The following is an 11,072-nucleotide window of genomic DNA, read 5'->3' on the forward strand; positions in this document are numbered from 1 at the left end:
AACGGACGAATGACAAGCGCGGAGAAGCCGGCGCTGTTTTCCACATTACGGATGTCTTCTATGTAGCAGGAAGTGAAGACTTGTCAAACAAATCATGAGTTTTCACTACGGACAGGTACGACGACTTCATCTTTTCCTTTTGTTTCTCCCTATCTGGATATATTTAGTACCGTAATAAGTGTATTATTTGTTTCATAGCGTGCTTGTGACAAAGCCAGTCGTCATTGTCACATCAAGCAACGTTAGTTATCCATTAGTGCTCTATGGTTAGCTGAGGGTTGTTCCAGTCTTAACTCTTATCTGTGTTGTGGTTGGAAATACACTCTCTTTACAAAAACTGCACAGCAATAGTTTATTTATTTATTTTTTTTTTTTGTAAGAGTTAGAATAAATGCTATTTCGTCTAGGCTTACAGCAGTATTGTCGAAAATGTCTTCGTAGTTGGATAGTTTCATACGTGCATAGAAAAGTGGCTTTTAACGAAATCTAGCTACGTTTGTCTACATTATGTAGTTGCTTTTTTGCTATTTATGTATTTGTTACGTTGTGTGGGTTGTATTCTTTCGTTTTTGATCGTTTCATCCGATTCCTCTAATTTATTTTTTTTAATCCATGGACCCACCGTTCCGATTGTTTCAGACCGGATTTGTCTGATCATTGTACTGATTGAATTTTCTCCTCAGGATTTCGTCATCAGAAGGCATGGGTCATTAACAAAAGTCAATTTCGGTTTATTTCCAACATGTAAAATAAATAAAAAAATAAATAAATGATCACCCCTTCTCCACATGATCAGTTTTGTTTTATAGTAGATGAATATATATATTTTTTGTCTGATTTACCAATAATCTGACAGAAACATTCTCTGAATTTCTTTAGATTTCCTGAAGCCTTTATGTCTGTGCCTAATTTTTAAAAACTTTAAACTCGACCAATGTTTAAGCTTTGAATCAGTTTTTATGAAGCAGGTGAACGTTTCAAATGGACACTGCATGGGCACTGATGACCAGGACTGAAACACTGTCTATTCTTTCACATTTATTGATGTGTAAAAAAAAAATACTTTCAAATGAATTCATCTGCTATTGCAATTTGACGATCTAAATTGTAAAAACAAATAAAAAAAAACCAAAAGCTTTCATTTGATCACATTTGATCAGTGGTAAACTAACTAGAGGACGGGGGTCTCATCACCTGAATCCACATGGAGAGGAACCCATAGTAAGAATATTTGCAGAAACCCTGAAGGTTTTACATTTGTACCATCAGTTTCTGCTAAAAGGGATCAGTGAATAGCTAAAGTGGCTCCAACTCTTAAGTGCTGGAAACTTTCTTTCATTCCGCAATTTCATCCAATTACTTTTGTATTTCACCATAGGGCTATCCAGGAGGAGGCCACCCACAAGGGAACCCGTACGGTGGAGGCCAGGGAGCTTATGGGGCTTCCCCCTCAGCCCCTCCTGGAGGTGGAGCGGGCCCCGCAGGAGGCCCGTATGGGGCCCCGGGTTATGGTAGTCAGTACGGGCACGGGCCTGGTGGTGCAGCCGGGGGCTACGGAGGACAGCCATATGGGGGACAGCCATATGGAGGACAAGCTTACGGAGGACAGGGTTACGGAGGACAAGCCTACGGAGGACAACCTCATGGAGGGCAGCCTTACGGAGGACAGCCTTACGGAGGGCCTAACAGATTCAATGCTCCTGCAGGTAATGCCACTCTACAGCAGTATAGATCTGTAAAAACATCCGTAACCGTGGCTGTGAGACTTAAAAACAACCCCATTTCGTCTCTCGTTCCTCCTCTCGGTTGCTTCTGTTTTGCTTCGCTGCTCTTGCGTTCTGCGGTGGGATGATGAATAGAAACTACCGGCGTTCCCAGATTGTCATGCAGAGACGGGGGCTCAGTCCGTGCCCCTCAGCGGGACCACGCAGCCGGAGTAATGACTCTGGGAATACCGAGGGCGGGCCGAGCGGAGTCAGTGACGGATGGGCGGGGAGCGCGTTTTTGTGTGCGGGTTTGATTGCACCGTTTTCGGCATGCGAAGTGTCACCTGTCCTTCCCGTTAATTTTCCTGACGGTCAGTAAATATAGAGCGGAGTAGAAGGAGGAGGAGTAGAGAGATGGCGGAGTCTCCATGCGTTTTCCACCGTGTAATCAGGTCTCGACCTCATGCCCTACTACTGTTTCTCTCCGGTTTACGATGGCTTCTCCAGCACTACTGCTGATATTTGCCTGACTTTCTGATGCCTGTGGAACAGTGAAGATGAGTACTGTGGCTTTCATAGAAGAAAGTATTCATCCCTTCTGAAGGGTTTCAAAATTATTCGCTTAGCAAACAACCTCTTCGGTGGGCTTTAGTTGGATTTTATGTGACGGACCAACACAAACCAGCATCCAGTGGAGACAAACTTCATGCAGTTTTACTTTATTTTCAGTGTTTTTAACATTTATCGTAAATAGAAAATCAGGAAAGCGTTGCTTCTTCTGCCTGTATGTTTGTGGTTGTGTTCCTGCTACAGGTTTTTAGTCTTTTTGACCCTCCAACAGATTTCTTTTACCCCCATCCATCATCCCATTGACTCTGACCTTTCCATGCTGAGGAAAAAACATCCCCACAGCACGACTCTCCCACCAACACCATTCACTGTGAGGTGCACAACTAGTAGCTGTCGTTTCAACTCCACCTGAGCTGTGGATCCCTGCTGCTCCTCCAGAGTTAACGTTGGCCCTTAGGGGTGCTTTTTTGTGTGTTAGTAATGCTCCGATTGGCTGAACTGTCAGTTTAGGTGGACGTCCATGTCTTTGTTTTGGAGTTGTGCCAAACTTTTTACGTTTTCCGGAGATGAACTGAGCAGCGCCCCAAGGTGTGTAAAGCCTGTTTCATAGCCCAACTCCGCCTTAAACTTAATCACAACTTCTGTCTCCTGTGTTTGTTGCTTTTTATGATGCTTTTTATTCACTAATGTCCTCTAACAATCATTTGAGACCAGAAACAGAACAGCTGGGTTTATATTGAGATCACATTATGGCCAGGTGGACTTGATTTATTAACTTGGTTAATAAATACGAGGGTTGGAAATAGTGAAAATAACATTTCCCAGGTTATGGCTATTGGGAAGAAAATTAAGGTTGTGAAAGAGAATCCATGCAGCTCAACAAAAAAAATTAAAAGTCTTCTCTAAAGGTCTCTTTCACTGATTGTGTTCCCCTTGTGTGCAGGCAACATTCCACCTGGAGTTAACCCAGAGGCGTACCAGTGGTTCCAGAGCGTTGACGCGGACCGCAGTGGCTATATCAGCTCGAAGGAGCTGAAACAGGCCCTGGTCAACACCAACTGGTCCACCTTCAACGACGAGACCTGCCTCATGATGATCAGTGAGTCAACTCTGCCGCAGCGGGATTACAACCCCGGTTCTGGTGAAGTCGGGACGCTACGTAAAGCTTCCATGAAAACAGAACAGCTACAACGTTTGCAATTCCTTGCCAACCCATGTTCACTTGAATACACTGGAAAGATATTTAAAGTCGACTTGATAAACCTTATTGTTTTTTTTTCTAATATTCTCTCGTTTTTAATCTGTTGCCTGCAACACGTTCCAAAAAAAAGTTGGGGTCAGGGAAACAAAAGACCGGGAAAGTTGAGGAGTGCTCCAAAAGCGCCTGTTTGAAATGTTCTACATGTTAGATGGAAACAGGTCGGTGTCATGGTTGGGTGTCAGGGGAGCCTTCCAGAAAGGGGGCTGCTTTTGGGACAATCTTCGTGAACAAATATGAAAAAATGTGCGGCTCTTTATGAAGCGCACAATGCAACAACAGAGACCCTGGACTGCTGAGCAGCTGAAGTTGTGCCTCAAGCAAGAATGAGAATGAATCCAGTCCTATAAAGTTTCAGCAATTCCCGAACACTTACTGAGTGTTAAAAGGGTAGATGATGTGACACAATGGAAAACGGGCCCCTGTCCCAGATTTTCTGGAATGCGTTGTGGCTATCAAATCTGAATTAGTCAATGTTCGCAAAAAATACAATAATTTGAGTGCACATATTTTGCCTTTGCTGTGCGTTCAACTCTGCTTATGGGTCAAGAAGGATTTGCAAATCAATTTATTCCGTTTTTCATGTTTTAAGCAACGTCCCAGACTAACTGAGGTTGTGAAAACCACAGCAGGCGGACTGGTTTTGGTGTGTTGACAGTTGATGATGTCATGTTTTTTTTTTTGTCTTCAGGCACATAAACGAAACCCTGGGAAGAAAAACAGGCCATCATTGCAAACCGTTGTAGAAAGAAACTATAAACTTTGGAGGGTAGTGAATCAGCTCAGGTTCCTAAAGCAGGAATTTAGTCATTTCTTTCCGACTCTGTTCCTGTTGCGTTCCAGTCGCATTTGCTGGCGGGAAGCGAATGCAATCTGCTGCCTTAATGAGGAAAGCGTGACGTCTGTGGACTGCTGTTACAAGCAGAAGCTCCGTGGCGATGGGTGAAGAGCTGCAGGGAAACCTACAGAAACATCTCTACTTCAGCTTGAAAACAGTGTGACAATCCAGAAAAGTTTCCAACCTAAAGATTCTTGTGCTTTCTTCCAGACATGTTCGACAAGACGCGGTCGGGTCGGATAGACCTGCTCGGTTTCTCGGCGCTGTGGGAGTACCTGCAGCAGTGGAGAGCTTTGTTCCAGCAGTACGACAGGGACCGCTCGGGATCCATCAGCGGCGCGGAGCTGCACCAAGGTATCCCTGTTTCATTGTGTCGTCTCAAAACGCGCCGCGGGTAATTTATCGCGCTGCGGGCCCTCACGCTTCTCTTTTTATCTGCCTCCCTCCCTCCTTTCCTTCAGCTCTATCTCAGATGGGCTACAAGCTCAGCCCCCAGTTTTCTGAGACGCTGGTGCAGCGCTTCGGTGCCAGAGGCCAGTCCCACGGCATCCAGCTGGACCGCTTCATCCAGGCGTGCACGCAGCTCCAGAGCATGACGCAGGTGTTCAGGGAGAGAGATACCGGCATGACGGGCAACATCCGTCTCAGCTACGAGGACTTTCTCTCCGGCGCCGTCACGAGGCTGATGTGAGCGTGGCTCCGCCGACAAAGCCCCGCGCGCGCACGTCGACGGTCGCTCGGATTTCTCTGCTTTGCCACGAGTGCCCTCTCGTTTCGCAGCATACGCCGCGCAGCAGCTGGCGGTTCAGGTCAGCTGGCGGTTCGAAGCCTGACTCCAAATGAGGCGGCGGCTGTTTACTGGCACTTTTACTGACTGTGGCTTTCTAATATGTGTTCCTTTTAAGGTGTTTCTCTGAACCAAATCAGTCTGACCAAGAATGCCTTTTTGATGATGACAGTCACACAACTTCTTCTTTACAAGTGACCATGACTTGATGCAGTTTTTTTTTTTTTTATTATTATTTTAGCACAAATTCCCTTAGACTTGAGGCTGAACTGGAGTTAAAGTGTCATCACGGAGGGTGGGAATGATTTAAAATGTACGTTCACAATCAAACCTGACAACTTAATCTTGTTTTTTGTTTTTTTTTTCTTTTTTGAAACTTAACCAGTGAAAATATGGCTTTTTTTTTTCCTGTGGTTAAAGACTGAATATAATCAAGCTTTCTATAAGTGTACATATCATTACACATTGTGCTTAGAAATTAAGAGGACCTTCTAACATTGCCAAAACTGTGTGGAAGATAAGAGTTTATTGAATTTATTCTTGCAAAACGCTATGAAACGAAATTGATTCAGTAATAAAGTTTGCATGAAATTATTTTTAATGCTAATAAATAAATGTTTTGCAATTTGTATGTATGGCTGGCCTGATTTATAAATCTGATATGCATACATGGCTGCTAATTTAAAAAAAAAATTAATGTAATTTTCCGGTGGGTTTAACAGGAAAAATTGGTTGCCAATATAATAGTGACTAATAACTACTTCTACATCATGGGATCGATAGATCGATTACCCTCTACTGGTGTGAGTATAGGGCACTAAAGCTGGCTCTCTACCAAGGATGCCGTGCTCCTCAATTTGTCTCTGGTTCCAGTTCCCAGAAAGAGAGTCAGCCTGATTTGATGTCTGCAGATCTGAGGTAAAAGGAAAACCAGGAATCTGTACTGCTGTGGTAAAGTCTGAGTGGTGCATTTCCCCAAAATGTTCACGCACTTTACTGAACACCACTTATAATGACGGTTTAACACCGCTATTAAGATGGAAGAGTTGCCTTGTATAAACACTGAAGAATATTGACTTTTTACACCTGAAGAAACATACCGCAATTGACACCGATCTCAGGAATTAAAAACAATCCAGTTTTGAGAGAGAAAGCTGCGCCTAATTTGAACCTAAAATAAAAATCACATATAGTGACTTTATTTCTATGTACAGTGGCCTGTAAAAACAAAAAAGCAGCTGTCTTTCTACATCTGTTTCATTGTTTCTTGAAACAGATGTCTGTCCCTCTGCTTCATCTCAGTTTTTGCAAAGAGTCTTTCTGCTTCACCGTGAATTTTGACGTCGTCTCCTTTCTTTCCAAAGAGCTGAATCAACACTAAACCATTATGGGCAGGCATGCAGCGATCTGAAAATGTCATAATGGTGAGGAAACCGATCATAGTTATCAAAATGATCTCAGTTTAGTTGAAATGTGCCAAAAATATCCAAAAGGTATTATGACACGTTCCCTAACAGTGAAGCCAACAGCAAAAATGTAATTAGCAAAATCATCATGGTGATGCTAATATAGTGTGTGTATGTGTATATATTGGACTAATGTAAGAGCTGGTGTTAAAATGACATAGGTTCAGGAAGAATTGCAGTCTACCATTGTGTTTGCCCCATTTGTTCTGATGCCTCATAATAAAATGAAAGTGACCAATTTTTAGAGAACAAGCGGCATCATGGAGGCTAAAAAAAAATGCACCAGACAGGTCAGGGAGAAAGTTGTTGAGACGTTTTAAACAGGGTTATGTTTGAAAAAAGCTATATCCAAAGCTTTGAACATCTCACTTAGCTCTGTTCAATCCACTATCTGAAAAATCAAAAAAAAACAAAGGGCATGGCACAACTACAAACGTGCCGACAAATCTCTGTTGACAATACAGCTGTTAGTTGTGCATTTCACAAACACGGCCTTTATGAAAGAATCTTGCTTGCAACTGGCCGCACGCCGCGTCAGGAAACACAGCAAACAAGTTGCAGAAGGTGCTCTGCTTAACTAGAAACAAAACTGAACATTTTTGACCTGTGGCAAAACACCGGCACGAGCGGATGGGAAGACGACTGGAGCTAAACACAGGACAATCTTGGATGAAAACTTGTTAGATACTTCAAAAGACTCGTGGCCCTGGGAGGGAACTTCACTTTCCTGCAAATCGGCAACCAGAGATGCTCCAGAAAAGTTTAGATAAAAGGATATTTATGTGGCGCAATGGCCGAGCCAACATCCAGACATCCGATGTCCAGACACATTCTACAATTATTGACTTGGGGTTTGAATATAAATGCCTCACTTTTCTGATTTGAGAACATTTTGAGGGAGCTGGTATACTTTTCCTTCAACTTTACAAATGTACTCTACTTGGTGCTGGTTTATCCCCTAAAATCCCCAAAAATGTGTGGCCACATTACGGCAAAATGGGGAAAGAGTTCAAGCGCTGCGACCACCAGAGGAAGGCGCTGCATCAGTTCAAGGTGCAGTTCACTGAAACCATTGCATAGACCCTTTTTTTCTGCAGTGATTCAACTTGAGGCCCGTCATTCTTTCCCACTGACCAGGCCTGACATCTGTAATTAAAATAGAGCGGGTCTACATGGCTCGAGAGTTACGGGGTTGTGTGATGCTCCACTCTGTCAGAATCGCTCAGCTCGGGATTTGGATTGATAGAAATAGCTGTGTTGGTTTTTTTTTTTCCCCAGATAAAAAATATTGGCGAGCGCAGCTCTAAATCTCATTTAACGAATAAACGGACACTTATTAAATAAACCCGCCGCTGCCAAGTTCGCTGGAAAAGCAGAACTGGCACGAACGATGTTGTTAGCCTGCGGGGGGGGATGAGCACGTTGCTCTCTATCTGAAAGCACTGATCGCATGCCAATGCCAGTCCTGGCAACTGGAAGACGGACAGCGCAGAGGGATGGGTGGTGGGGGGTGACTTTAAAGAATGATTTTCAAACACAATCACCCACACAAGATTCAGCTTAATCATAATTCCAGCTTCATTTAAACTAATTATAACAAATCTGGACATGGATCTGTTTTTTTCCTCTGGCGCTTCACGAGGGCCCGTTAAGTCAGTCTCTGCTCTGCTTGCTGTCCGACTGCTATAGATCAGCTAGGTGGTGAGCGTTGTTGAATGGAAATGTTTTCAGAGAGGGGGCCAAATAATCAGTGTCATCAATCAGGTGCAGCTTTGCAAAAAAAAAAAAAAAAAAAAACACTTAGTGATTAACTGCGCAGTAGAAAAAGTGTCTTGTAGTCCTCTTAAGCAAGACCCTTAGCCCCAGAATGCTCCCCGGGCGCCGCACAGTGGCAGATTTTATTATATTATTATCTTTTTGCTGTTGTTCACTTACACAGTAAAATTACTCATCGGGGTGAATAAAAATGCATTACTTGCTGCACATTTCTACTACTTTACTCTATAGAAATACTATACAAATATTGCTCACCTCCATTAAAAAAAAAAAAAAAGGAAACAGTATCATAGAAGCGAGTGACACCTCCTGAATAGATGCAGTCTTTCTGCCATGTGAGGAGGCAGAATTCTGGCATTCACTCAATTTGTGATGAATGGTAATCGTTGTTCGTTCAGATAAAATAGATTTGGTGCTTAAAATGCAATTTAACTGCTTTATATTGGGGGTTTAGTGAGGGGTCATTATGACCCTGAGGGCACGGGGTGTAAACAGAATATGAGGACTACAGGAGGGTTAAATGCAAAGAGCAAATTTCATTGGAATGTATGTTGCAATGGCAATAAAGATTATTGTTATCATTATTATAATCATGAGAAAATATGCCGGAATTATGAGAAAAGATGTCATAATTATGAGATACAATTTCATTATTCCGAGATAAGATGTCATAGTTATGAGATTATGTAATTATGAGAAAAGTTGTAATTATGAGATCAGGATCTCATATTTACAAGAAAATCTTGTATTATGAGAAAAGTTAAGGACAGTCATCACTGACCTAGGCTCTACACTACGGGGATAGTGGGCAATGAATGCGCTATTGGATTTGATATGGTTTTATTTACTTCCTCCTATGAGACACTGAGATATTGAGTTCACTTAATGTGGATAAAAATGTGAGGCAGAGAATAGTGCATGGGAATTGTTTGACTTTGTACAAAGCTCTTTATTTAGAATTTAAGATCGTCTAAAAGGGACTCAGAGTGTAAACCAGAGCTACAGACATCCAGGACTAGCTCAGACAACCGTCACAGCAACTGTAAAAACCCACATTCTGCCACAGCACAAAGGGCTGCCACACCATGCACTGCAAAACACCACAAAGGGAGCAAGGAATCAGCCTCTAACTAGTCTGATGCTTCTCACTCCGATTACCTAACCAGTCCCATATTCTGATAAACACAAAGCAAATGCAAACAAAACACCCCTGACAAGTCCGCTTGATCTGGAGAAGGCTTACGACTCTGCTCATTAAGATGGTTTTGCGGGACTATGGGTTACCTATATACCTATATAGCCAAAACAATATTCACATCCAGTGGTGCTTATGGACAAAAGCTCAAAGTGGAGTTGTGGAAAGGATGATGTCTAGTGTGGTAACATAAGGGTCCTATTTCTGTTTGTTTGTTTGTGTTTTGGAGATTATGTAGTTCTGTTGGGTTCTTCAGTCAATGACCATCTGCATAAACTGGAGCGGGTTGCAGTTCTCAACTGGGGAGAAGATGGACCTCCTTCCAGGTTTGGCAGTTTTGTATCTCGGTGTCTTGTTCATAAGTGATGTCAAGATGAAGTGCAAAATGGACAGATGGATTGGGGCCTTGTCTTCCATAACCCAGGGACTGCTCTTGTCAGTCATGGTGAAGAAAGAGCTGAACCAAAGGGAAGGCAATGATTTACCAGTCTGTCTACTGTCTGACTGTTAGAAATGTATATGCCTTTGTTTTCTTCTACCTTATGATATGCATAATGGGTTCTGAGGGTGTGGAAAGCTAACTGATTTCTCTGGACTTTACCCACATGTTGAAATGTAAACATTATTTAATTTGGAAAGTTACCAATTTGTGTGTTTGTTTAGGTTACTTAGTTTGGAAAGTTACAAATACAGAAGCATGTTTGTGTGAAGGAATGAAGCAGACCCCTGTAACAAGAAAAACTGGACTTGGCAAGGACAAAGCATACAATGAGAAAAGACCTGCGCCCATGAACATAGTGAAACTAAGTGTTACCACATAGACAAAAATCCAGCGTGAGGGAGTGTCCCTTTGAACACAACTGCAAAAGTGATTCTCTCTTCTTTTGACCATGATGTATAGAAATCCTGATCTCAGGTTACCAAAAATACCCAATAACTTTTTGGAAAGTTTTAAGGCTCTGACGCCTAGCAGGGAAAAAGAATAAGTTGTCTTGCTCTCAAAATGGTAAATGCAATGATGACACTAGCTCCAACTGTAAAACTATGTGAGTCTGATAATCACACATTAGTTTAAGGTGAAATATCACTTTGAAAAGTTTTAAAATTTGCATTTTTAGGCATATTAAAATAAGCAAAGGAAAGACCAGAAGACATGTATAGGATTTATTGTTCACTCATTCAAATTGTGCCGTAAGATAATACATTAAATGGACTTAGATTTTTACACTAAAATGTTTTCATGGTTAGTGAATTTTGAAATCCAACTGAAGATGTTTATTTAAAATCTACATTTTTTTTAATACATATTTCATTTTAAAAAATGAAATATGAAGATATACAATGTCTATTCTACATCTGTATCACTGGCAGATGTAGCTGACACTGTTAGGAAACAAATGTTTTTTTTTGTTGTTGTTGTTGTTTTTTTATGCTGGGCACTCACTATGCAGTGTTATTTTCCACCAGTAGGGGGTG

General features: G+C 42.0%; 1 protein-coding gene across 2 annotated transcripts; it reads left to right on the forward strand.

Moving 5' to 3' along the window:
- Positions 1-4: 4 nt before the first annotated feature.
- pef1 (penta-EF-hand domain containing 1) lies at positions 5-5,788 on the forward strand. Of its 2 annotated transcripts, XM_036144951.1 has the most exons (6): positions 5-115; positions 1,379-1,706; positions 3,220-3,375; positions 4,583-4,726; positions 4,834-5,064; positions 5,098-5,788. In XM_036144951.1, exons 1-5 carry the CDS (start codon positions 95-97, stop codon positions 5,061-5,063), a joined length of 879 nt encoding a protein of 292 aa, XP_036000844.1. In that variant the 5' UTR covers positions 5-94; the 3' UTR covers position 5,064; positions 5,098-5,788. The 2 variants fall into 2 exon arrangements, with proteins under 2 accessions (XP_036000844.1, XP_021165240.2); XM_021309565.2 differs by having other exon boundaries at positions 4,834-5,788.
- The last annotated feature ends 5,284 nt before the right edge of the window (positions 5,789-11,072 follow it).

This window comes from Fundulus heteroclitus, chromosome 13 (genome assembly GCF_011125445.2).
Source record: "Fundulus heteroclitus isolate FHET01 chromosome 13, MU-UCD_Fhet_4.1, whole genome shotgun sequence".
Classification (NCBI taxonomy): Eukaryota; Metazoa; Chordata; class Actinopteri; order Cyprinodontiformes; family Fundulidae; genus Fundulus; species Fundulus heteroclitus.

Bases quoted from the DNA above. Each gene is read 5' to 3' on its own strand.
- pef1 (XM_021309565.2), top strand. From the start codon at position 95: ATGAGTTTTCACTACGGACAG. The intron at 1,707-3,219 runs GTAATGCCACTC...CCTTGTGTGCAG, and splicing joins CAGATTCAATGCTCCTGCAG to GCAACATTCCACCTGGAGTT. The intron at 3,376-4,582 runs GTGAGTCAACTC...GCTTTCTTCCAG, and splicing joins GACCTGCCTCATGATGATCA to ACATGTTCGACAAGACGCGG.